The sequence below is a fragment of the Lontra canadensis genome, unplaced genomic scaffold (genome assembly GCF_010015895.1).
Source record: "Lontra canadensis isolate GAN:19392208 unplaced genomic scaffold, GSC_riverotter_1.0 scaffold184, whole genome shotgun sequence".
NCBI classification, from domain to species: Eukaryota; Metazoa; Chordata; class Mammalia; order Carnivora; family Mustelidae; genus Lontra; species Lontra canadensis.
In genome coordinates, this window is record NW_022631178.1 from 1,349,055 (window position 1) to 1,374,963 (window position 25,909).

A 25,909-nucleotide genomic window follows, 5' to 3' on the forward strand; every position below is an offset into this window, starting at 1 on the left:
CGAGCAGGGCAGCTTCTCCGCCTTTGTTCTTGTTTTAAAGTAGCGCTTCGGGGGAGCGCCTGGGGGCTCAGTCAGTCCAATGGCGGACTCTCAATCTCAGCTCAGGTCTTGATCTCAGGCTTGTGAGGTCAGGCCCCGTGCTGGGTGTGGAGCCTCCTTGAAAAAAAATAAATAAAAAATGTTGCTTCGGTTATTCTACCTCCTGTGCATCTCCATGTAAATTTTGGAATTAGCTTGTTGGTTTTTGCATGATTTTCTTAGGAATCGCACTGAGCCAGTAGGTCGCACGGAGAGATTTGCCATTGAGGCTTCCGGTACGGGGTCTCTCGGTTCATGAACATGGTTTGTGTCTTTGAGCTCGCTCAGGTCTTTCCGTACTTCCTCAGCGGCGTTCTGTCGTCGTGGCGGGGGGGGCGTCCTGGACCCGTTGGTTGGATCCATTCTCAGAGAGTTGAGCTTTTGGCAGGCCTGTAGCTAGGATTCTGTGCTAAGTTTTACTTTCCGGTCGCCTACTGCTTATAAATAAGAATGCGGTTGACTTCCACATATTAACCATGACCTGTTGCTATATTTATTGATTCTGGTAAGTGATTTGTAGATTTATTAGGACTCGTAGAAATAAGTACAACGTCTGTGACTAGGGACAGTTTTATTTCTTCCTTTCAGTCTTCATGATCTTAGTCCTTCTCCTTGGCCTTATCGAATTGGCTGGGACCTTCAGTGCAATTTTGCGTAGAAGTGGTAAAAACTCTAGGTTTTTCGCAGATGCCCTGTGCGAGTTTGAGGAAGTTCCCTGCCATCCCTGATGTCTGTCCTACGTGTGACCATGGCATTGTAGTTGTATTAAAAGAAGTGGTAACTTTTACAGGCAAAAGCTGAAGTACTTATGAAGGAGCGTAGTGTCTGCGGTCTGCTCCCGAGTGTCAGGGACTGGGTGCCACACAGCGTCTGACGGAGGTGTCTGTTCCTGATAAGGGCTCTCGGGGCAGCAGGAGGCGCACGGCCTATCGTTTTCTCTTACTGTGGTGACGTTTTCTCTTACTGTGGTGACCTTAACCTTGCCCACCTGGTCCATCATGTTTCTCTGAGGTATAGGCACTCTTTCCCCCCTTTTAATTAATACATTTCTTGGAGGAGATCCTTGGAGACCTTGCAAACATCCCATTCCTCCTTGGACTTTCACCCCCTGATTTTGGCGCCCAGAGGTGGGTCTCACCTGCCATGACTGGTTCCTGCTGTGTTCTTGAAGGGAGGTTCTCAGCTGGGGCTCTTCTCCACGGAGAGCTGTACTTTCCCACCCGCTTCCTCGTTCTGTGAGCTGTGACCCACTGCTGGGTCACAGCTCACGCCCCCTGTTCCTGTGCTGGCTCTTTGGGGCTCTCTGTGCGCGCCCTGTCCCTTTGGCGTGCCCCCGCCTTCCTGAGCAGGCCCGTATGTTCCAGAACCGCAGCGCTCCTCGTCACCCTGAGGTTCCCGTGTTCGCGACCCGCGAGTCGGCCACAGCTCTCAGCGGCTCTGGCTTCTTCTAGCGGAGAGGAGTTCATGCTGTTTGTCAGCACGGAGTGGTCTCCTCGCAGAGCTGTGAGAATTCCTGACGTGTTCCAGCCGTGAGCGCCTGTGGGATGTGTAGGACGCGCCGCACAGCTGGCTGTGCTCTTAGCGCACCTTCAGGACTGGGAGTCTGGAGTGTATCTGTCCGTTCACGTCCGTATCACGTCCGGGAAATCTTTGCCTGCCCGAGTCACAAAGGTGTTCTCCTTTGTTTTCTTCGAGAAGCTCCGTGGTTTCAGCCTTTGTGTTAGGGTTACGATGTTCCGGTGTACCAGCTGCGGTTTATATTCGTGGGGTCGACATTAATTAAAAAGACTGTTTTCCCATCACGTTGTCTCGGTTCTTTTATCCGAAAGCTGTATAAATGTTCACCGGCCTCTGTCCCGTGCGCTGGGTCAGCGTGTCTCTTGTCCCTGCGCCAGCGCCAGTTCTGGTTACCGTAGACCTGTGGTGGGTCTCAGGATAAGGCCGTCAGGTCCTCTAGCGGTGCTCGTTGTAAAGCTTATGGAGGCTGGGAGCTCAGTCTTCGCGCGCCTGTCTCGGAGTCAGCTTGTCTGTTTCTCCCGGAGCCTCCTGGCGTGTTCTAGGGTCGCTTCGAGGTGGCAGCTCGGTCCGGGGAAAGGGCTGTGTGAGTCTTCTGTTCTGAGCACAGTTGCCTGTGGTTTGTTTCGTTTTCAGGTTTTCTCAGCGGTGTTTTACAGTTTTCAATGTAGAGGTCTTACAAATTTTTCATTAAAATTATCACTACAGGGGTGCCTGCGTGGCTGAGTCAGGTAAGCATCCAACTCTTGATTCGGGCTCAGGTCGTGATCTCAGGGTCGTGAGGTTGTGCCCCAGGTTGGGCTCCATATGGGGCAGGGACCCTGCTTAGGATTCTTTCTCTCCCTCTTCCCCTGCCCCAGCCCTGCATGCACGTGCTACGTTCTCTCTCAAGTAAATAAATCTTTTTTTTTTTTTAAGATTTTATTTATTTATTTATTTGACAGAGATCACAGGCAGAGAAGCAGGCAGATAGAGGGGGGGAAGCAGGCTCCCACTGAGCAGAGAGCCTGATGTGGGGCTCGATCCCAGGACCCTGAGACCATGACCTGAGCCGAAGTCAGAGGCTCAACCCACTGAGCCACCCAGGTGCCCCTCAAGTAAATAAATCTTAAAAAAAAAAAAAATCCCTAGATATTTATGTTTTACTGACATTTTAAATGGCATTTAAAAAATCTGTTTCAAAATTCTCTGTTGCTGGTACATGCAGACAAAGCTCGTTTTTGCTCACTGACCTCATGGCTTGTGGCCTTGCTCAATTTGTCTAAGTTCTAGAAGCTTCTGTGTAAATTCCTTACGGTAGCCCATTTGTTAAATTGTATGTCTGTGAACGAAGCTTCTTTTCTAGTCTTTGTGCTGTCTGCCACGTGGTGCTGGCCAGGGCCCGTGGTGGAGTGTTGAAGGAGGTATGGTGGCCGGCGTCCTCACCTGTCCCCCGACCTGGGAGCGGTCTGTCTGCACCAGTAGTCCGCTGGTGTCCGCAGGAACTGTACCCTCCTGTCCTGTCGGGGTTCCTGACGGATGCTGTGTGTGCTGTCGAGCAGAGAGCTTACCAGAGAGAAGTGCTCGTGGGGCGGGAGGGTGGGGAGGACTCTGATGCACTGGAGGGACCCTTGGGCGGGTGGACGCTTGGAGGTGGGCCCTGTCCAGCTGGCCCTGGTGACAGAGAGCGGAGGAGTCTTGTGGGGAGGGGCCGCAGGGTCTGGGCCGGGAGTGCCGCTCTGTGCACATGTGTTTGGAGGTGGCAGCTGCGGCTTCCTGCCCCAGGGAGGGAGTCGGGCTTGAGGACTCAGGGATGCAGGGACACAGGGACAGTACCTCCCATCCCCACCGATTGGAGCTGGCAGGGAGCCCGCTGGCAGAGCAGAGACAGCGGGCATGCAGGCGGTGTCCCCCCCCACGCCTCTTTCCACCTCTTGCTTCCTTGGGATTTTTACCCTGCATGGGGCTTGGGTCTGGCTTGGGCGTTTTCTGTCTGCTGAGGTGATCGTGTGACTTTCTGTTGACGAGGCGGTGGACGGTGGTTCGTTGCTGCGGTAAACTCCACGTGGTGGGCGCATGCGGGCTTCGGTTCACGCGTGCTTTTAGGGGGTTGTTTTTAGGGGGCGCTCGTGGGGGCGTTGGTGGGTAGACTGCCTGTTCTATGCCAACTTTGTCTTTCTGAGGCTTTGCCTCCCTCTGGTTTCGGCATCAGGGTAATGCCGGCCTCGTGCGACTGAACACGTCACTGCCCTGCTTCCCTGCATGTGCGGCAGGACTCCCCGGCGACGCCAGTCGGACCCGGCTCTCCTGGCGGGAGGCGCTTGATCAGGGGGTCGCCGTCTTCAGCAGGGTCCAGGCTGTCAATACGTCCCCTTTCTCCCAGGGTCGGTTTTGCGTGTTCGTGTCTTTCCAGGAAGTCGCTCATTTTGTCTAAGTTGTCAGATCTCTCGGCTGAGCATTTTCCGCGACGTCCGCGGTGTTCTCCTGAACGTGTGGAGCGTTGACTCCTTTCTCGGGCTCTTTGTCGAGGTGGGATCGGGATCCAGCGAGGGTTAGGCCTCAGGACGGGCTGGCGTGTGTCTCTGTCCCTCTGCTCTGTTGGCTCCCCTCGTCTGCTGCTTGTCATGCGCCCGTGCAGCGGCCCGCTTGTCTGGGGCGCGGGGAGCTCGTGCGGCGGCGCTGGCCGCCCGCGTTCCGGGCTCTCTGCCTGGAGCGGCCGCTTCCCCGGCTCGTCCCGTGTGGCCCGTTGGCCCCAGGAGCCGACTGCGCGGCTTCATGCGGCTTATTCCCAAGCGATGCCTCCCTCTTCTCTTGTGCTCGTTGAGTTGAATAATGAGGATTGTTTTTTAAATGTTTGGGGGTCGAGAGTGAAAAGTAGAGCATGAGACCAGTCGTCACTGTTGGCCCCGCTCTTCTGTTTCAGATGGGTCTGTGAGGAGATCCCGGACCTCAAGCTTGCTATGGAGAATTACGTTCTCATCGACTACGACACCAAAAGGTGAGCCGAGCCGCCTCTCCGCGACTGCTGGGGCCGCGGCCTCCGGTCGGCTCTTCTTCGACGGCGCGAGCTGGCCGGCGGTTTCCTTTGGAGTTGGCTGTCGCCCCGTGGAGTTATTCCGGTAGGAAAAGTTGATGAGATACTGGCAGAGGCTGTCCGAGCAGGGACGTGATTGGAAATGCCACATGGCGGAAACGGTGCCCGGCATGTGTGAAGTCCGCCCCACCGGCCGCGGGGGCTGCTCTCCCCGCGGCCGCCCGCCAGCGGCCAGCGCTCCGGCCCGGGGATGGTGCCTCTGCTGGGCCTTGCGGGGCCCATCCGGGTCTTGGGGGCTCAGGCCTCACTGCCCCTCCAGCCCCTGTTGCCCCTTCTCGTGGTTTCCTGCAGGCGCGTCCTGGGTCTCAGAGCACAGTCGGGTGGGCGGGGAAGGGCGAGGCCGAGTCTGGAATGCCGGCCTGGAGTTTCGTTTCTCTCGGAGAAGGCGGGCTGGCGTTCCCTGCTCCCGCTGTGGTAGCTCTCGGCGGGCGTAGACCGGCTCCGCAGTGTTCCCGGAAGGCGCGTGTCTTCTGTGGGCTTTGCTGGCTCGCTCTCGATCGGGGCCCAGTCCAGAGGAGCCCTGGGGCCCCTCACAGGCCCCGGCACCCACGTGGTGCTGACCCAGTCTCACCTCTGTGTTTGAAGGGCTTCTTGGTCTGCTCATCAGCCCTGATCCCTTTCGCCCGGCCTCCTGCCTTGTTACGCATCTAACCATTCGCCAAGCATTGGGAAGGTAGTGAACCGAGCTCACTCCTCCCTCCAGAGCAGCCCGGCCCCGGGCAGTGGGGTGGCCCCTTGGGCTCCGGTGGTGTGCATGCCGTGGGCAGTGAGGGCCCACACGGAGGGCTGGGGCACGGCTCTCTTGCATCCAGGGTGCGGTGCGCGCGGGGCTGAGCGGTGGACGTTAGCCAGTTGGCCAGGGGAGCTGGCCTTCAGTGATGGGTGGAGTGCTCTGTGCGGGCCTAGAGCAGCCCGTGCTTCTCAGGACAGCATTGCTGCAAGCTGTTTGCAGGGGCTGTTGGAGGCCCTTCCCCTCTGTACTCAGATGGCTCAGGAAAGCCCGGGCATGGCTGTGGGGGGCCAAGCCGAGGGTATCCAGCTGAGGGGCTGGTGTGGCTGCGGGGTCAGGCTCGCGGTGGGGGACCCTCATTTCTCTCCCAAGCAAGGCGGCAGCCGGGTGCCTGTGCACCGTCCCAGGGACGGGCCTCCTCTGGGGCCGGCTGGACCTCGGCGAACCCCAGGAAGTAAAATGACAAAGAGGTGCCTGGGTTTTCCTGTGAGGGCAGCATGAGAAACTAGGAGCCAGAGGTCTCGGATCTTTCATTTTGCAAATTAGGAGGGTGAAGGAGTGTCACTCAGACGCTGGGGCTGGGGACTGCCAGGTCCTGGTTCCCTGTGACCCCACCTGGCCCGGCGCTTAGTGGGGCAGAGGGTAGAGTGTCTGGCCCGTGTCCGTGGCCCGTGTCTTTGGCCCGCCCCTCCGAAGAGGGGCAGAGCCTATTGTTGCTCTTGGGCTCCTGAGTTCTCCTCATTAGCCCAGGGGCGGCTTGGTCACTGTCCTTCCTGACAATGCCTCAGGCCTGGGTAGGGCCTGGTCTTCCTGCTCGTTCTCCGTTTTTCTCGCTTGTCCACTGTGGCTGTCCTACGGGGGACCTTGGCCTTGCCGTCAGGGAACCAGCTTCGTTGAATTGTTTAATTTCTGTCCTAAAGGAAGGGTGTGTGCGAGCTCTTGGGGTGAATCTGGCAGTCCACGAGGATGTGGGGGGCAGTGGGGCAGGCGGCGTGGGGTGCACACGGCATGGTCGTGGCCCGTGTGCGGAGGGACCTCTCCCAGGCTCCTGGTGTCCGGCTCAGAGAGGAAGGCTCCTTGCTGCTGTGTGTGTGTGCGGGTGTTACGGACGGAGCCCCCCGGCTGACGCCCCCTCCAGTGCAGCACAGACGCGGGAGCCCCCTGTCCCCCGCACCGCCTCCATCAGGCCGTTCTCTGCGGAGCGTCCGGGCAGAATCCCTGGACCTGCCCCTTCGAATGCCAGGAGTACCCCAGGATGTCCCCAGACATTTTACCGTGGCCCCTGGAGGCCGAGTCAATCCCGGGGGGACCTCCCAGGTCAGGGGATCATTGAGAGTCCTACCTGGAGTGAGCACGGGGGCTTGGGAGGGTGCAGTCTCGTTGAACAACCCCAGGCAGGCTCTTGGCACCTCACGGGTGCCGCTTCCATCTTTGAAAGTGTTGGGGTCTTCTTCTGGGAGAGCCAGGGGGCTTTCTGCCGCTGGGTGCCCCCCATGCCCATCAAGCTGGGGCTGAGATGGAGGCTCCCTCTGGCCCGGGAAGGAAGTAAGGCCCGTGTGCACTGCCCTGGGCAGCGGGCCCAGCTTGGGGAGCAGGTGGGGTGTGTGTCCGGCCAGCTCTCAGTCACGGTGCTTTAGGAAGGCTGTGCAGAGCCCCTTCTCTCGCTTAACACCTGCCAGGCACACCGTTGACCTTGGCTTTGACCTGTGAGCCCTGACCTCCGGAGGCTGCCACGTAGCCAAAGACCGCCTCAGTGCGACCCTGGGCCCAGCCTTGTTGGCCACATTTGGTTCTCCTTGGTGTCCTGTGACTGTGCCTCCTCACTGGGGACAGCTGGCGCCGCCTGTCCAGGAGCCGACTCTCCCAAGAGGCCCCTGTGGCATGTGCTGGGCTCCACAGCGACTGGCGTCTTGCCCTTGCCTTTCAGCTTCGAAAGCATGCAGAGGCTCTGTGACAAGTACAACCGTGCCATCGACAGCATCCACCAGCTGGTAGGTGGCCTCTGCCCTCCCCTCATGTGCGTCTGCTCGCCAGGGACCTGTGCGAGGGTGTTCGACCCACTGCCCCTCACATTTCCTGGGTGCTTGTCACACACGCCTTGCAGACCCCTACAGACCGCCCTGGAGTGCAGGGGTGTGGCGTGGGGCCGGCCTTTGCTGGGACTGGGCTGGGGGTCAGGTGCGTCCTCAGCCCCTGTCCCTCTGCATGCTGGTGCTCCCCGCCGGGTCTCCCATGCGGACAGACCTTCACGTCGGCGCCCTGGCCCCACGGGCGCCCTCAGCCGGCTGTGTCGTGAGCGTGTTCCTGCCGTCCCTCTGGGATATTCCGATTATGGAAAGGCCTGGGGCTCTGTCCACACCTCCCCGTGCCACTGTGCTGCGGCCTGCGGAGCCCTTGCCTGGCGAAGAACAGACAGCGGGGCCAGGCCAGGCTTCCAGAGCGGTTCTGGAAAGTGCGTCCCTGCTGTGTCTGCGGCCGCACACTGTCTAGGCAGTGTGGGCTCCTGCTGGGTTAGGGTTCTCGTGCAGGAGCCTTGCGGTCGGGGAGGCTGTGGTGGGCTGTCGGGCCCGCAGCTCCGAGGGCCTAGCACCCACTGGCAGGGGCTCTGGGCTGCCTACCGCCTCACTGTTGCAGCCAGGAGGGGAGGGGCTGCTGGATCGGTCTCCTTGTAAGGACCGGGGCTCGGAGAAGTTCTGTGTCAGCCGTGTGGGCGCCCTCCCACTGCCTCAGCCCAGAGCTCTCCCCTCGGTTTTGTCCTGGGCAGGAGGTGGGGCCTGAGGCTTGGGGCTGACCTGGGCCACTCATGGTGAGCGTGTGGCCTCTCAGGGGCTGCATGGCGGTGGCTTGGCCCCCGATTGGGAAGGCCCTCAGGAGCGGGCAGTTCCGCGGTCACGGGCCGCAGGTACCCCAAGGGGGCGGACCATGAGGGGTCAGGGCTCAGTGGTTCCCTGGGGCTGGGAGCCTGAGGACTCCCTCCTCGGGCCAGCGGGAGCTGCACAGGTGCAGGCCCAGTTCTGGCCCCTGAGGCCCCTGACGTGGACCCACCAGGCACTGGCTCTTTCTGTGACCATTTCTTTTCCCAGATGGGCTTTCAGGTGAAGGTGCAGCTCTGAGGCCGACGACCTCTGCTGTCTGGGGAGGCGGCGGGGCTGGGGCCAGGACGCACGGTTGTCATGCGGGGCAGGGGCCACCCGTGTCACGCATGTGGGGCTTTCTGTGCTGTCCTAGTGGAAGGGGACCACGCAGCCCATGAAGCTGAACACGCGGCCGTCCAATGGGCTCCTGCGGCACATCCTGCAGCAGGTCTACAACCACTCGGTGACGGACCCCGAGAAGCTCAACAACTACGAGCCCTTCTCCCCAGAGGTGTATGGGGAGACCTCCTTTGACTTGGTCGCTCAGATGATCGACGAGATCAAGATGACTGAGGACGACCTGTTTGTGGACCTGGGCAGTGGTGAGTGTGGGCAGGCCATGCTGTCAGCGCCACCAGCCTCCCTGGTCCCCAGAGATGGAGCAGCCCGGGTCACCGGCAGCCCCTCGCGGGGGCGGCCCCTCTCTGCGGCCAGCCAGTGCTCTGCACCGAGGAGAGGCCAGGCTGCCGTGCTCCCAAGGGCCCCTCCCTCTCCCTCACCCCTCCTAGCCCTGGGAGACCTGTTCTTGGGACCTGTTCAGAGGGGACCCCAGTGACCACCGCAGACCAGCCCCCCATGTGGCTGGGTGTCCTTACCCCTTTCCCACACTCCCCAGCTCTCACCAGCCCCCCGCCTCTTTTGTGCATTAGGGGGCCCCCGGCACCAACATAGAGGGTCCTGAGGGCAGGGGCCTGTCCTCAGCGTGGCCTAGCAGGCGTCCACGTGAAGAGCCGTGGACAGAGCGGGACAAACGCACACCTCGGGTTGGCTGGATCCAGATGGGACATGTTCGGTGACAGGGCTGGCGATGGGGCTGGCTGTCCGCCTGCGTGGAGCCCCGTGCACAGCCCTCCTCTGGGTCAGCCAGCCGCCTGGGTGTGACCACGTTTGGACACAGAGCCTTGTGCTGCAGGACTGAATGTCCCTCTCAAACCGGCGCGGCCTCGGCGCTTGCAGAGGGCCCAGCACCCCGGCGAGGACGACTCTTTTCACGTCATCATTAGTGTGGACCTTTTTAAGCACACAATTCATGTTTTACTTATTTATTTGAAGATTTTATTTATTTGACAGAGAGCATAAGCAGCAGAGCAGCAGGCAGAGGGAGAGGGGAAGCAGGCTTCCTGCTGAGCATGGAGCCCGACATGGGACTCGATCCCACTGGAGCTGAGGCAGCTCCTTAACCAACTGAGGTGCCCAGGCGCCCCCACAGTTCATATTTTATTAAGAATATGTGTACTTTTAGGGGCTCCTGGGTGGCTCACTCAGTCGAGGGTCCGACTCTTGGTTTCGGCTCAGGTTGTGATCTCAGGGTTGTGAGATCGAGCCCCACCGCAGCTTCCGTGCTGAGCAGGAGTCTGCTTGAGACTGTCTCCCTCTGTTCCTCTGCCCTTCTCCTTGCTCGTGCATGTGGACGCGCTGGCTCTCCAAAAAAAAAAAAAAAAATTCGTAGGCTTCAAAAGTTAGTTGTCTAGAAGGCCACAGAACTTACCTGTGTGTGTGAAAAGGTTTGGGAGTTTTGGAAAACCCCTTCCTGGCTTCTCATGCCCAGCTCTTACCCCTGGCCATGACCCTTGTGTCCTCTTGCCATGGGCCTTGCCATTTACCCTGTATTTCTAAGTAGTGGGCCTATTTTCTTATTTTTCTTTCTTTAAGATTTTTTACTTAGGGCCCCTGGGTGGCTCAGTGGGTGGAGCCTCTGCCTTCGGCTCAGGTCACGGTCTCAGGGTCCTGGGATCGAGCCCCACATCAGGTGCTGTGCTCAGCAGGGAGCCTGCTTCCTCCTCTCTCTCTACCTGCCTCTCTGCCTACTTGCGATCTCTGCCTGTCAAATGAATGAATGAATGAATAAATAAATAAATAAAATAAAGATTTTTTACTTAGGTAATTTCCGCTTGAACTCATGACCCTGAGACAGAGTCACGCGCTGTACCACACAAGCCGGCCGGTGCTCGGTTGCTTCTTTACATTTTCCAAACCTATTCCATTCAGAGCATGAGCTCAGAAGGCTCCTGGCTCGGTGGCTGAGGGGCACCACTGACCCAAGTAGGAGGGGACCGTGGGCCAGGCTTCCGGGCGCACGTGAGGTCGGAGCGCCCCACGCTGCCCAGCTGGGCTTGGTGCTGCGTTTGGCCAGCGCGTGGCCGTGGTTCGGAGACCCCGTTTCCGGTGTGCGGGGGCTGCTCCCGCTGCTCCGCTGCGCATCAAGCCCCGCGGACACCGAGTGGTGGTGGGTGTTCCCAGCGGGCGCAGATGGGCCGGCCATGCCGCGCTGTGGCGGTGACTGGGGAACCTTCCAGAGGGAGACACCGCGCAGGTTCCCCTCGCGCGAGCCCTGCTGTGCTGTCTGTAGGAGGCAGCGTAGGCCAGACGGCCAACCCCTAGCGGGGCCTCGGCTCATGGCCTGGGTCAGTGGCGTATCCTGGTGACCCTGGAGGTGCTCGCACCTTCTCGGAGCGCTGGTGGCCTCTGCCTCTGCACCTGTGTGGCCTGGGCCTCGATGCTGCGTGGGCAGCGCCTCTGTCCCAGGGCCCGTGTCTCACTGTCCCTCCCTCCCTCTGAAGGAGTGGGCCAGGTCGTGCTACAGGTCGCCGCAGCCACCAACTGCAAGCATCACTACGGCGTGGAGAAAGCGGACATCCCAGCCAAGTACGCGGAGGTGAGTGCCTCCGGAGTGGGGCGCAGGTGTGTGTGCTCATCTCTCTTTTCTCCCCAACCTTTGCCGTGACCCACGGGGTATGAGGAGGGAAGGACAGCAGGAGGTGGGTGTTCCGAGGGGCCGCTTGGTCTCTGCCCGCACATCTGGGCCCAGTGCGCGTGCCGCCAGCAAGGGCCACAGCCTTGTCTAGCCCAGGCTGGGCCCGTCTCCAGACGCACCCCGGGTCAGCAGGCATCCCCTAGGTGCCCGTGTCCGCCTGGGGTGGGGTCAGTGGGGTTTGGGGTGTAGGTGCGTGTCCAGAAACGCCTTTAGACTGTGTGGCCCACACATCTGGTGGACTCCACAGGTCCTGCGGTCTGTCCTCCCCTGCAACCCCCAGAGTCACCCAGGCTGCTTCTCAGAAGGGCTGGGCTGTGGGCTGGCGGAGGGGCAGTCCCAGCTTGTCCTGGGGGAGGCAGGTAGGAGGGGTGGCAGGGAGCGGCTGACGGGCTGTCGGATCATTCCCTTGCAGACCATGGACCGAGAGTTCAGGAAGTGGATGAAATGGTATGGAAAAAAGCATGCAGAATACACAGTGAGTGCCACCACCCCGGGCCCCCGCGGCTAACGGTCCGGCTCCGTTCCTGCGCCTCCACCTCCCCTGACCCGCCGTTCTGCCCTGCCTGTCCTCGCCTGGCGTGTGGTGCTGGCGGAGGGCTGCCCGGCCTCACAAGGGCCTTCCTCCTCGGCCCTCTCCAGTCCTCCTTGGGGGCTGCCGCTGCTCCTGCCCCGGGAGCTCTGAGAACGGGCGGCAGAGGGCCCCTCTCCCACAGCCCTCAGCTGCGCGAAGGCAGTTGCGGGCATCGTGTCCCCGGGCACCCGGCGGGTCTCAGGGAGCCCTCCTTGGTGTCTTGCATGTGTGTGTCATGGCCGTGGTGTGGGTCTGGGCAGCGGGGTGTGGACAAGAAGGCCTCTTCCCTGGTCCACCGGCTGGCTCCGTGGCGTCCTCTCCGTTGCCTTCTGGCAGCACGTGACCCCGCCGGTGAGTCTGTCCTCCTGGCAAGGCTCGGGGTCGGGCTGCATGCCCCCAGCTCCCCGGGCCACTCCTGCACCTTGGCCTCCATGGCTTGCCCCAGGCTTATGAGCCCCATGTTTTTTGGCTGGCCAGGGTTCTAGAGCCCTGGCCTCTGTCTGCTCCTGTCCGGGGCTCCTGCATCCCACCCTGAAACGTGTGTGGGCCCGGGCTCGTCCCTTGCTCCCTCTTTCACTGTGGACACACTACAGCCGTGTAGCCTGCAGCCACATGGCCACTGCGGGGACACCGTGGACAGAGTGTGTCCCAACCAGACCTTTAACTCCTTCTCCTCCCATCCCGGGTCCAATGTGCGTGCCCAGACCCCCGAGCCTGCGCTCGGCTCCATGGCCGGCCCCGTTGCTCTCCTTCCCGGGGTCTCTTGTGAGTGTTCACGTCTTGCCCTCTCGGTCCCCAGCCCAGAGCACGCCGTCCGCGGGTGCTGACTGCTGAGCTGAGACCGGTGTCCTGGTCGTGTCATGTGACCACGGGCTGGCGCTCGGTTGGGGTGTGGGGAGAAGGGGAAGGGGAGGTTTCCCCTTCCTTAGGGCAGCCTGATGGCTTCTCCTTCTGTGGGTCGTCCCTGAGCTGTAGTGTTCCAAAGTCGTTGCCAGACCCGCGGTCACCCGCGTTTGCTCCTTGGTGTCTTCTGGTGGCTGTTTTATGAGTAGGGCCGTGAGGCTGAGGTTGGCACCTGGATCCTTTCCTTTTGCATGTGGAGGCCCTGCAGTTTCAGCCCTGTGCTTGCAGGCTCCTCCCTCGCACATGTCTGTCCGTCTGTGCCGTCTCGGCTTCCCTGGCTCTGTCTGTCCGTCTGTGCCGTCTCCGCTGCTGTGGCTCTGTAGCGAGTTTACTCGGGCGCCGTCCACCTGTCTCCTGACCTGGCTCTCCTTCCGTGCTGTGTCGCTGACTCTGGGGCTTTCCCGTCCCCAGAGAAGTCGTGGAGTCGGCGCGCGGTCAGTGTGTGCAGTCCACCTCAGATCAGAGGGCAGGGCGGGGGGCGGCCGGCCGGAGTCTGCGCCGGTGCGTGGGGACAGCTCACATCCGGACAGGGTCGTGTCTTCCTGCCTCCGACGCGGCCTGCCCTCCCTCACTGACGTCGGTCGCCAGGCTTTTGTAGTCTGCCTCCTGTAGATCTCGTACACGTTTTGTGAGTGTTACGTAGAAGTCTGTCTGTCTTGGTGCGTGTATGAACAGTACTGGCTTTTTAATTTCAAATCCGCACGTCAGTTGCTGGTTTGTAGGAAGGCAGTCGGCGTCTGCCGCGTGTTCACGTACGACAACGCCTCTACCGTAGAGTGGTGTTGTAGTGGCTTATCAGCTCCCCGTGTGCTTTTCTGAATTCATTCAGATTTTCTGCGCGGACGATCGCGTCATCTGCGAACAGACGTGACGTCACATCTCCTTCCCAGTCTGTGTGTGTGTTATTTCTCCTGTCTGTTGCACAAGCCGGTGTAACATTGGTATGGCCAGGACGCTTGCGAGGGACACCGTGGCCTGTTCCCGAGCTTCCTGGAAAGCAGCGACTTTCCCATCACGGAGGGGACGTGAGTTGGCAGGTGTTTCGTGGGCGCTCCGGACCGAGCAGACACGTTTCCCCTCCGTTCTTGCTTGGCTGGGAATCCTCACCATGCATGGCGTTGGCGTCTGTTAAATGCCTTTCCCGAGTGTGTTGACGCATCCCTGTCGGTGTGGCGAGTGCAGGTGTCCTCCGTGGCTGGGGGTCCTGCCCGGTCATGGCGTGGCTGGTTTTCACACGGTGCGGGATTTCCGCTCCGCACCTGCGTTGTGGGGAGCGCTTGCGTCGGCGTCCCCCAGAGGTCGCGGCCGGGAGCTCTCCTTCCCTCTGACGTCCTCGGGTGCGGGGTGCTGGCCCCATGGGGGCGGAGGTGTGCCCTCTGCTTCTGTTCTGCGTTTCTGGGGCCAGGACGTGCGCAGGCATGGTGGGGCCTGGCTTCTCTTCCCTGCGTCCTGGTGCAGTTTCTTTTGGAACTCTCCGCCCCGCACCTGCGGCTCCCGGGGTCAGCCGCTTGGGCTGAACCTGCAGAAGTCCAGTGCGTGTCCATTTCCAGGAACTTCTTCCCACGTCTCCTCTGCAGACTGCAGCCCTGGGCGGACTTGCTGAGACGCGGGTTTTTGCGTCTTCAAGGGCTTCTCGTTTCTGGTGAGGGCGCCACGTCCTGAGGAGCGGCCCCCGGTGCAGTCAGCGTGGCCTGCTCGCAGCCTCGGACGGCTCCTGTGGGTGGGGGCCAGGGCCGGGCCAGGCTGGGCCACTGCCTGCTGCCCGCTGCCTGCCTGCTGCTCCTCCCGCCTGCCTCCTTCCCTCTCTTGGCTCAGTGCGAGGTCAGTGGTTGGTACGCAGGCAGACAGAGGGGCTCCCCTCATTCCTCAGGTCCGGCGTGGGGCAGAGCGCTCGCTGGCCCCGCCGCGGCCCCTGCGGGTTGGCTGCAAATGGAATTTGGCTCAGAGGACACTCGGGCACGACCTTGGCCGTGGGTGTGTGGAGGAAGCTGGCTGAGCCTCTGCTGTTTGTTGTCTCTTTCCAGAAGGCATCCTGTAGTGCCGGCCCCGCGGCTGTGGGAGCGTGTGGTGAGGGGGAGCGCCCACGTTTGGCGGGAACTCGTGTCCCGGGTCTGTGAGGCCTTCCCAGACACTTTCTGTGGCTTTGACCAGGCATCCTCGTTGGCAGATGGACAGTCCTGCTCCCGTTGCTTAAGAACCTAAGAGGAAGCAGCCAACAGGAGTCTAAAAATAGCTCCGTGTGCTTTTCCAAGCCCCAGAGCCTGCTTCTGCGGGCCAAGGCTCCCCGTGTGGCCACCGCCTGCTCTGTCCCCTCCCGCCTCCACAGAGGTCCCCCCCAGGCTCCACCTACCAGCCTCGGCCCCGCCTCCCTGTCCTGCAGCCCGCGGTGCCTGGCGCCAGGCCCTCCCTGCCACCCAACGTGCCTCCTCCCGTCAGAACCCCCGTGCCCTCCTCCTTCCCTTGGCTTCTGCCTGAGGGTCTGGCTCAGCGCAGGGTGCCCCCTCCACCTGGGAGACACTTTGTCCAGCTCCCTGCCCAGGCAGACGTCCAGGCCCCCAGAGGCCCCTTAACACAGTAGCCAGGCTGTTCACTATGAGCCCCGTACGCTGTGGGCACCTGGCAGTGGGCTTGGCCCACAGCGGGTTGCAGGCATCGAGAGTGTGTCACCTGGGGCGGCTGTGGCCTCGTGGAGGTGCCACGGCAGGGAGGGTGTCGCACACCGGCCTGTGCCGAGGTGCTTCCTACACTCAGGCCGCTCTCTCCAGGACGTGTGCAGGGCCTTCCCCTGGGCACCCGCCACCCCTCCAGCTTTGTCGATGTCACGACGGTGTGCGTGTGGCCCTTGGGGTGGCTGGGCCACGTCCGCTGGGGCCCCCTGCATCCAGACTTGCTGGCCCACCTCCCCTTTGGTCTTGGGCTGTGTTGGGTCACCGGCAGGCTGGCGCTGCCAGGAGACGGGGCCTGGTGGTTCAGCCGAGCCGCGCTGCGTCTGTGGGCTTGGGGCTGCTCCTGGGTGGGTGTGCCGAGTGCCGGGGCCTGCCCCTTGCCCCCCTGACTCTGGCTGGGGCAGACCTCGGTCTCTTCATGCTCGGATGCTGGGCTCTTTTCCCGCGACGAGAGCATGTGTGCTTGGTGCGGGGATGTGTGTGGCCTCCAGGAGCATGTCTGGGGCGAGCTGTGGGGCTGAGGGGCCCAGGCACCCGCCTGCCGGCCCGGGGTCTCCGCCAGCGGTGGTCATGCGCTCCGACACCCTCTGCACCAGTACCTTCTCCGTGTCTTCCCATTCCATCACGTGTGGAGGTCTGCCTGACCCTGGGGCCATTCACGGGGTCCCAGGGCAGGGGCACAGGAAGGCCACACACACCTTTCCAGCAGCACAGCCGCTGCAGCCGGCCCCTTTCTTCTGAGGGTCACGGCCCGCCTGTGCCCAGAGCAGAGCCACGGTAGGGCCGGGCGAGCAGAGCCCAAGCCCGCGGCCGTTCTCTGGCCTCAACCCAGCAGTGCTGCTCTGGCCTGAGACTGCACGGCCTGGACAGGGAGCCGCCAAGGAGAGGGAGGCCGCCTGGAGAAGTGCCTGAAGGCATCTGTGTCTGCCCAGGCCCAGGTGCGGGGCTGTGCCGGGAGCACCCCGGGGCCCAGCAGGCGGTCGTCCCCAGGGCCGTGGTTTATACAGAGGACAGGAAGCAGAATGAGCTCAGGTTGGGGGAGCGGGGGGCGGGGACACTAGGCGGGAGCTTCCAGAGCCCTCTCTCGGGGTGTCCCACAGGACACGCTTAGTTTCCCCGAAACGAGACCGCACCGTGCGTGTGTGCTATGGTCTCCGGGGGCTGGCAGAGACCCGGCGCCCTGGTTCTCCGCGGGGTCAGTCTCGCAGGCCCGTCTGCCCGGCTCAGGCCGGGAACCCCGATGCGGGGAGGGGAGCAGGCGCTCAGCCCGAGCCGCGTGTCCGCATGGACGGTTCAGGGACCCGAGCCCCCCAGCAGCGAGGCTGGCCGGAGCCCGCAGTCCGGTTCCAGACGCCGCGGAGGGCCAGCCTCGCGAGCCGGCCGGTGGGGAGGGAGGGCTCCGGCCCTCCGCGCGAGCTCTCTCTTACGCACGCTGCAGACTCGAGTCAGTCCCGTGGCCTGGCAGGACTGTTCTCAGGAGTGTGGCAGATTTAGGAAGTTCCACAGGCGGGGAGAGGATTCAGAGTTGGGACAGCTGGGGTGTGGGCAGCCCCCCACAATGCCCGAACACGCTCGGGTGGACCGTCCCCTCTCCCCACCCCTGCGCCCTGCGTGAGCACGTCATGCCCACCACGGGACAGCCTGGGTGGTCTGCGCCTGTACTGTGGGTTGTAGGATGGGCTCCCGGCCTCTGCCCTGGGTCAGCGGCGCTCACTGGAGACTGGGTTTTCTCTGCTCAGGGGCTTCTATTTCTGAGCCACAGCAGGCCCAGTGCCCTGATGGGCTCCTGCTGTCTTCGTGAGGGAAGTGGGGGTTCCTGGTCACCTTGTGGCATGCATAAGGGTGCAGGTGAGGCCAGTCACTGGCCCCACCCTCCCCCAGCCCCCGGCCCCCGCGAGCCCCCGCTCCCGTCCATGGAGGAGCCTGGTCTGGACGTGTCACACGTGTGGACTCACACCCCGTGTGGCTTTCTGTGTCTGGTTCCCTCCCTGCGTGTTATGGGCTCGGGGTCCATCTCTGGGGCAAGCGCGTGGGCTCCTGGCTCCTGTCTGCGGCCGGGGGTCGCTCCCGTGTGTGGGGGATGCGCTGATGGGCATCTCTGTTGTCTGCTCTTCTGAATCCAGTCGCTGAGACCGGGCGGGTGCAGGCTTTGCAGGGACACATGGTCTCGCTTCTCGGCGTACGCTGAGGTGCAGTGCGATCGTGTTTTAAAAAATGATAAAATCAGGCATGTAGGTTTGCTGAATGCCCCAGCTCGGGGCACCTCGGTCACTAAGAACCGTGTGCTCTTGGAGGCCCCGTGTTAGTGTGCTGGGCCATGCCATGCAGACAGCAGGCGTGGAAAATGAGCGAGCCGCGGGAGGCCGGGGCCCGCCGCCATGCCCGCACGTCCGTGGTACAGAAAGCAGGCCTGGCCTCTGCTGCGTGCTAGGCCGGTGCTCTGTCCTGGTGTCGCTTGGTGCATAGGTGCCTCCTGAGGGCACGACCACTGTTCACTGTGGTAGCCCCGGTCGGCCAGCCCACTCCTGTCCAGAACTGCCAGCAGGCTGGGAACCACGTGTGGCTGCGTCCCCAGCTGGCTCTGTGTGGCTCTGTGGTGCGTCCTCTGCTGGGGCTGGACCCTCCCTGAGCCGCCGCCACCCCGGTCCCATATCCTCCCCACGTCAGTGACTGCGCTCATCTCATGTTCTCCGTGTGGGCGGGCTGGGCGCGAAGCTGGCCGAGGTCTCCCGAGTCAGCCTCTCCCCTGTTCTCTTCCTTTCAGCTGGAAAGAGGCGACTTCCTCTCAGAAGAGTGGAGAGAGCGGATTGCCAACACAAGGTAGGGCCCGGCCGGGCGAGTGCCCCCCGGGGAGGGTGCGTGGCTGGCGGAGCTCCTTCTCTCCCCATCCCTGCCTGCAGCCGAGCAGGTGGTCCGGGAGCTGGACCCAGGGCCCCAGGGCAGGGCCAGGTGTGGCTCAAGGCCTGCACGTGCCAGTCCCCTGGCTGCCCGTCAGGAAGGGCCCTTCCCTGCCATCTTGGCCCTGTGTTCAGCACGCGGGCTCTTGCTGTGTCCACACCTCCCCGAGCTGGGTGTGGGGCCGGGCTTCTTTGCACCCGCTGCGGAACGGTGTCCTGTCCCCCACGGCTGAGCTGCTGTGGTTTTGCTGCACCTCCCTCTAGCCCTGCCCTAGGCCTTGGGCTGGGGCGCAGAAGTCAGCTGGAGCCTGCTGGGAGCCCAGGACCTGAGGGGCATTGCACACCCAGAGCCGTCTTCCTGGGGACGAGTCAGCCTTGTTGATGGTGGCCCACTGTTTTGGGAGACCCTGCCATCTGGCCTCTCCCTGTCTTTCCTTCAGGCGCATACTGCCTGTTGCCCCATAGTCCCCACTGTCTGAGTCCTGGGGGCTGGTAGAAGCCGGGTGCCGCTCTTTCTAGGGAGCCTCTGTTTGTGGCTGTCCCACAAGAAGTTCTCATCGGAGGGGTCTGCTCTGCCCTTCCCTACTGGCCGGGTCTTCCCCCTCTTCCTGAGAGACTTGTGCTGACTCTGTGGGCACCCCCATCCATGGGGGCCTGGGGGCTCTCCAGTGCTGGGCTCTGGCCAGCAGTATCTGGGCCGAGGTGTCCCATGTCGTGGTCACGGGGACGGCACTGTCCCCCGGGCCTTGTCTGCCCCTCGTACTGCAGGCAGAATGGGAATAGGCCTTGGTGATGGGAGAGTGGCCCCTTGATGTCCCCCTAGGTGCTCTGCTTCCTGGCAGGGGTATCCCCTCCCCTCCCAGCCCCTTTCTTGTTGGGGACATGCGTCCATGCTTCTGACTTCTCGTGCATGGGATGAGAGGGAGTGGCTGCCTTTAGGGCACCCTTCTTTCATCAGAGCTGTCGCCAGAGCCTTTGCTGGCTCACGTCCTGCCTTCCCAGGCTCCATCCCCAACTAGGGACTGGGACAGGCCAAGTTCGCGCCCTGTGAGAGCTTGTTCTCCCTGGCTGTCTTGTCAGGGCTCTGCCCCTTGGCTCCCAAGGACGCCTGGGCCCCAGCCTAACGCCTCCCGTCCTCGTCTTTTCTGTGCAGGGCTCAGGGAGAGCGCACTGGGCTTGCTCCGCGTCTGTACGGTTTCTTCCCTGCCGCTCTGCCCGTTGGCACCCAGTGTCTGTTCTCGCTGTGCTCGGGTCTTCCGTGACTGTTCTCTTACCTGGTTGCTCTGACTGCTTCCAGGCATCTCGATTTTAAACTGTCGAGACTCAAAACGAGCAGCGAGGGGATGGCTGGGATCAGCCCAGCGTGTCTTCTTTCCCTTTCAAGAGAGGAAGTAAATGTCCGTCTGCCCCCGGCTCAGATTTTATCTGGAGGCACTTCCGTGGGGGAGGAGAGCCGCCCGGCTGAGTCGGGAGCTGTTTCACCTGCGGGGCTGGACGTGAGCCAGCGCTCGGCTGCTCGTGGCCATTCAGAGAGGGCCTCGGGCGGGCACGAGCTGGGCCCAGGCGGGCGGGCAGGGGTGCGTCGCTGCACACGCAGTGTGAGGCGGCAGTGCGCCCGGCCGCCCCGGCGGGTGTATTCGGACCTGGGCCCCGGGTGGTCCGGTGCCAGAGCGCGTGGGCGGGCGGCGGAGGACTCTGCCTCTGGTCCCGCCGGTCCTCAGGCGGCTCCTTTCAGATGCCGCCGGATGCTGTCCGCGCGCCCTCCTACCCGGGTGTCCTCACACCTCCGTCCCCAGGTGACGCGTGTGCGGTCTGCACTCCCACTCCGGGGGTGTCCCGGGGGCGGGCGGGGACCGCCCCTCCACCAGCCAGCCTGCTCGTCCTCTGCGCCCTGCGGGTCCCGTCCCGGGCTGGGGGAGCCGGCGGTGGAGGCGGTAGGCGTGGCGCGCCGGAGCCTCGGCCTCACTCAACTGGAACATTGTTTTGCAGTGTTATATTTGTGAATAACTTTGCCTTTGGTCCTGAGGTGGATCACCAGCTGAAGGAGCGGTTTGCCAACATGAAGGAAGGTAACGCACTCTCCCCGCAACCCCGCCCTGTCGCGGTCCGTGTGTGCGCGCGCGGCGCCCGAGGCCCGCTCGGTCCGTCTGTGGAGCTGGCTGTGACCGCGGGCGCGGCCGGGTCCATGCTGACCGCCCCCACGTGCGGGCTCCGCGGACGGCACCTCCGGGCCCAGCGGACATGGTGGGGCTGACCGGGCCTCCCCAGGCGGATTGGGCCAGCGGGCCCGGGGTCCTTGGGGTGGGGGCCCAGCTTGCCAGCGGGCTACACGCTGTGCAGTCACGCTACGTGTCCTGGAGGTGACGAGTAACTTCTCGGTGCGCGCTCATGCTGAAGGGTTACTCACTGAGGGTCTGAAGTTCGGGCTCAACCTGGGGGCAGTCGGGCCAGGGGGCTCGTCCCGACAGGCCTCTTAGGCTCTCTGGGTTTTCCCTGTGTTTGGGCCCTGGTTTCCCTTGTCTGCCTTCCCGTTCCCGGTGGGGAGGGGAAGGCCCCCTTGCGTGCATCTGTCTCGGACTCGACGGCCTGTGTTCTTGCTTGAGTTGGTTGGCGTGTAGGTGGGATTGCGTTTTCTTTTTTTAAAGAATTTCTTTTTAAGACTTTTTATTTATTTGACAGAGATAGCGAGAGAGAGCACACAAGCAGGGCAGAGAGAGGGAGAAGCAGGCTTCCCGCCGAGCAGGGAGCCCGATGCGAGGCTCGATCCCAGGACCCTGAGATCATGACCTGAGCCAAAGGCAAATGCCCAACCACTGAGCCACCCAGGCACCGCAGGGTTGCGTTTTCTTTGTGCTCATGGAGGCTTCCAGATTTGGAATTGTGTGGGTGCACTTGTGGAGTGAGGTCCTCTACTCTATCTGGCCCGAACCTTCTAGGGAAAACTTTTCTGAATCTTGGCAAGCAGAGACAGGAGGCCGTCATGCGGGGGGCAGCCTCCCGGATGGACTCCTTCCAGGGGAGCCCTCTGCTCCCTGGCTCCTCCCACGGCCTGCGGTGCACCTGAGGGCAGTGGACCGACAAGCCCTCTGCGCCAGGGGTGTGTGGGCCCCACGCCCCGCGCCCGCAGTCGCCCTGCTGACGCTGGCCGCGGGAGGAGCTCCCACCAGCTCTGTCTTAGGCAGCGCAGGTCAGGTGTCACCTTTCCCTGTGCTGTGCCAGGAGCCTTTCTGTACTTGGAATGTCAGACAGAGAAGACCATCCTGTCTAGAAGCTTCTGAGGAGGTGGAGGGAGAAAGCGTCCTGTGAGCACCGGTCGAGGCCTGTGTCTGTGTAGGGGAGTGCTCATGTGCTGTGTCCGAGCACAGCAGAGCGGCCCACTGGGCTCCTGGAGGAAAGAGAAACACCAGCAACTTCCTCCAGTGTGGCCACCCTTGTCGCCGTCTGGGGCACACGGGCCGGGCCACAGTGGGGCCTCCTGTCACTCTCCCGTGGACGAGGGCCGTATCACCTGGTTGTCTGCTGTGCCTCTGGCATGTGTCCTCACTGAGCCGAGAGTCAGGGTTCTGGAAGTTTTTTCATTTTCTCCCCATGCGGAGACAGTCTTGGAGCAGTGGGGGCCTCTGTCTAGCTGAGCTTGGGGACACCCTGAATCCGAGGTCCTTGGTCGTGGCCCACTGTGTTTCAGGATCAAGAGGAGCCCACTCCTTGCGGGCCGAGTCCTCCAGCCAATGGCCCAGAGCCCACGGACTCCCCTCCTCACACGTGCCCGGGTTTAGGGCGGCCAGGCCCTGGGTCGTAGCAGGGGTGCTGCTGTCCTCATTAGAGCTCTGGCCTCGGGTGCCCGTCCTTCTCAAGGCTCTCCTAGCATGAACATGACTGGCCTCCTTGGCCCCCAGTGTGGCGTGCCCTGTCGGAGGAGTGGGCTGCGGGCTGTGGCCTCAGTGTGGGTGTCGCCCGCCTGGGCCCTGTGGTCAGCAGTACCCTTCCCGGGGCCTGGACGGGAAGCCTCAGGACGTGCCCTCATCCTTGGCCAATCCCTGTAGCTTCTAACACAGCTGCTGAAGCCGCTGCTGGTTTTCCAGATTCCGAGGTGGCCTGAATGTGACCTTGGCGCTCCCAACTCAGGAGAGCCTGTGCCTGCCGCTTTCCCTGCCCCTCCCAGCTGCTTCGGGCTCTAGTTCTGAGGAGGGCCAAGCGCCCCCCACATTCCCGTTCCTACAAGAGAGGGATGGGATGGGTTCCCCCCACGTCCCCTTACGAGACGTTTCGAGGAAATAGAGGGCCGCCCCACACCTGCGCAGGTGGCCGCCAGCCGCCCTCAGCCCCAGCAGCTGCATGGCTGGCACGCATGGGGCTGTGTGCGGGGAGCGTGTGCACGAGGCCTTGGGTGCTCCCCGTCATTTTGTAGGGGCCGTGCGCCTCCCCCAGGAGAGAGCGGAGGGACCCTCCACCTGTCGCTGTCCTGCTGCCTGCCCAAGAGCCTGCCTTCTGGTGGTTTCATCCTGGGCAAGGGGCCCGGTGGGCTTTTGTGGGAGCGGGGCTCCTCTGCGTTTGTGGACGGTCCTGATGGACGTCCGGGCTTGTTGTCTCGTGGGGTGTCGCTGCTCTGGTTCCTCCCTTGTGGTGCCCTGTGGGTGGGCTTGGGGGACCTGATGGGGCCCAGCCAGCCTGCGGAGCCCTACGTTCCCCGGCCACCTGACCTGTGGTCCTATAGCAACACGCCCTCGGGCCCCTCCCAGCCCCCCTGCTGTGTGGGCCGTGCAGGGTGCTGTGTTCCTAGCGGGAGCCCTGGGGCCCGGGATGCGGTCCGCTCGGCACCACTCTCTTCAGAGGCCCTCCGGGTTCCAGGCCCTCCGTGGGTCTGTTCAGCCTCTGTCCGCTGCGACCTTTGATAGGGCCCCGCAGTCTCGGACCCTGGCTGCCCCGACCTTGCACCTGGCCCAGTGCGGGGTTTGTCACAGCCCGCTCCCGCCGGGGTTGGTTCTCGGGACATGGGCTGGGTGGCTGGTGCTCTCCGTGCGGGACGTGCTGCGATGGGCACGCGTGACTGTGCATGCGTGGAAATGGGCTCGGACGCACTCTTCCAACTTCAGTGTGACACTAGTGTTTTCTTTGACTTTTCCATTTGGCTCTTTCTCCCTCACACCCAGCAGCTTCCGAGAGCGTGCGCGCATCTGTGGGTTCCTCTGCGCGTCTCTCTCTCCTAGAACCCAGCACGCGGAGCCACTGCGGGGTGCCTGCCACCTCGCCGGGCGGCCCAGCGGTGGGAGTTCAGGGTTTGCCTTGGCCACTCAGCCTCGGCTGTGACTGAACTCGTCTGCACAAGTACGGAGCCCGTACACGGAGGGGGCGCGTGTCCTCGCAGCTGGTGTCTGCCCATGGCCAGCCAGAGCCCCGGCCGGGAGCTGTGCCCAGAGCACTGTCGTCCACACGATCCGCTCTTGGGACGGACTTCCACGGGGAAGGCGCCTCCTGCCTTTGCTTTGACTCGTGGAGCGCGGACAGGACTCGGTGGTGCTGCTGTCCCCGCCCCTGCTGTGGCTGTGCCCTGCTCTGCCGCCCTGCGCCCCACGGCCACCCCATGAGCCGTGGTGACTAGTCTTGTGTTGCAGGTGGCAGAATCGTGTCCTCGAAGCCCTTCGCACCTCTGAACTTTAGAATAAACAGCAGAAACTTGAGCGGTAAGAAGCTCGCGTTGCTGAGTCAATACATGTGACTTTAAGCATCTGTGTCGGTGTGGGGTCCGTACCTGGTGCTCCTCACATCGGGCCGGTCGTTCTGTGTGGGCGTCCAGTCCTGGGGGGATGGGGGTCAGCAGCAGCCCCGGCCACACCCCCTTGGTGCCACGAGCCCCCTAGTCCTGACGGCCACAGGCACTCCCCGACATGGCCCTGTGTCCCTAGCGGGGAGAGTGGCTCTGTGTGGACCTCAGAGGGGCAGGTGTGCCAAGCCCTTTGAGTTCCTGTTTTGACTGGCCTGAGCAGGCAGTGGCTACCCTGTCCCTGCTCAGTGGCGGAAAGCTCCTGGGTCGGGCTGCACGGGCCTCGGGGGCTTGGGCCTCCCGGGGGGCTGGCGGGAGCTCCTGGCTCCACATTGTTCTGAGTCATCTGCAAGTGCTTTCCGATGGCACCCGCCCCACACTTGTCGCTATTTTCCTCGGACAAGCCCCTGGTGTGGCCCTGCAGCCTCCCTCGCTCAGCCGCGTGCTGGCAGCCAGTTGCCCCCGGTGGGCGGTTGGGATAGGCTCTGCCCCTTCCTGCCTCACTGGGGTCACTCCGGACCGGCGGGAGATGCACCGAGGGCCCTCCCGCTCACCCCAGGCGCAGGAGGGGCCCTAACCGTAGCCCCTTGTGCGCAGACATTGGCACCATCATGCGGGTCGTGGAGCTCTCGCCCCTGAAGGGCTCAGTGTCCTGGACGGGGAAGCCGGTCTCCTACTACCTGCACACCATCGACCGCACCATAGTGAGTGCCCTGTGGGGCTGGGGTCCGGGGCTTGGCCAGCCGGCCCTCAGTGTGGGTGGAAGTGGGTCAGGAGGCTGGAGACCCTGGTCTGTCTCGCCTTTGTCCTCAGCCCTTGTGGGGGCCAGACCTTGTCCACGAGGACTCGTGGAACAGCAGCTCTGCCTTGGAGTCCCAGGCCACCGGTGCCAGCCCATGTGGGACAGCTGTGCGGGGCCTGCACGGCCCACACAGGGGGAGCCCTGAGCCCGGCGGGTGCCCTACTAGCCGCCCACCTGGGAGATGCCCCGCCGCGCTCTGCCAGGTGCAGTGTCTGCGGGACGGGCTGTTGCTCTCACCCCTGACAGGGCTTGGGACTGGCTTCTCACGGGACTTTGTCTTGTCTTTTCTTTTTGTGGTTTCAGCTTGAAAACTATTTTTCTAGTCTGAAAAATCCAAAACTCAGGGTAAGTGTGTGTTTTCTGTTCGCCTCCATATTGTGTACGTGCTGCTGGTGGGGGGGTGTGCCGGCTGGGAGGGGCCGTCAGGGCGGGGCGGGTCTCAGTGCCGGGGTCCAGGGGCCCTAGCACACCTGCCTCGTCTGCAGCAGCCCCGGCCGCAGCTCTTGCACACGTTTCTGGGGAACGGTTGAATGAGTCTCCCCAATGGGGTTTGGCCACATGGTGGGCTGTGCCCAAGTGCAGGGCGGAGAGCAGCCCTCGCGTTGTCCCGATCTGAGGCCCGAGCCACAGAGGGGCCGGAACGTTCCGAGCTGCCGCCCGAGGGGAGCCGGGACCCTTGTGCCCACGTCCCTCCCATGCCCTCGCGGCCGCTGTTCATCTGCCTCCAGAGTCAGTGCTGTCTGGGCACGAGTTTTTCTATTTGGTGACTCGGATAAGTATCCAAGCAGGAGAGCCCCGGCCCCGGAGACGGCTGCTCCAGCCACCGGGGGCCCCGCGCCCTGCCTTCTGTATTGAAGGCACTCGGGTCGTAACGTGCTGACCAGTGCCCTCGGCCCCTGGAGCAGGTGGTCACCATCCTTCCTCTTAACGCGGTGCGGCCAGGAGTCCTCACTGGGGAGGACCACGCTGTAGTGCACACACCCCTTCAGCGTGCGGAGCGTGCTGCTAGCAGGAGGGAAGACAC

The 25,909-nt window shown here is 62.8% G+C and overlaps 1 protein-coding gene across 5 annotated transcripts in view; it reads left to right on the plus strand.

Moving 5' to 3' along the window:
* Window positions 1–25,909, plus strand: part of DOT1L (DOT1 like histone lysine methyltransferase) — a 57,808-nt gene that overhangs the window by 15,871 nt on the left and 16,028 nt on the right. For all 5 annotated transcript variants that reach the window (XM_032847111.1, XM_032847109.1, XM_032847113.1 and 2 more), the window contains exons 3-12: window positions 4,496–4,570; window positions 7,324–7,387; window positions 8,625–8,853; window positions 11,092–11,186; window positions 11,698–11,760; window positions 18,190–18,245; window positions 20,312–20,391; window positions 23,935–24,003; window positions 24,681–24,787; window positions 25,189–25,230. In XM_032847111.1, the coding sequence (XP_032703002.1) occupies window positions 4,496–4,570; window positions 7,324–7,387; window positions 8,625–8,853; window positions 11,092–11,186; window positions 11,698–11,760; window positions 18,190–18,245; window positions 20,312–20,391; window positions 23,935–24,003; window positions 24,681–24,787; window positions 25,189–25,230 (880 nt within the window). The remainder of the gene's footprint in view (window positions 1–4,495; window positions 4,571–7,323; window positions 7,388–8,624; window positions 8,854–11,091; window positions 11,187–11,697; window positions 11,761–18,189; window positions 18,246–20,311; window positions 20,392–23,934; window positions 24,004–24,680; window positions 24,788–25,188; window positions 25,231–25,909) is intronic.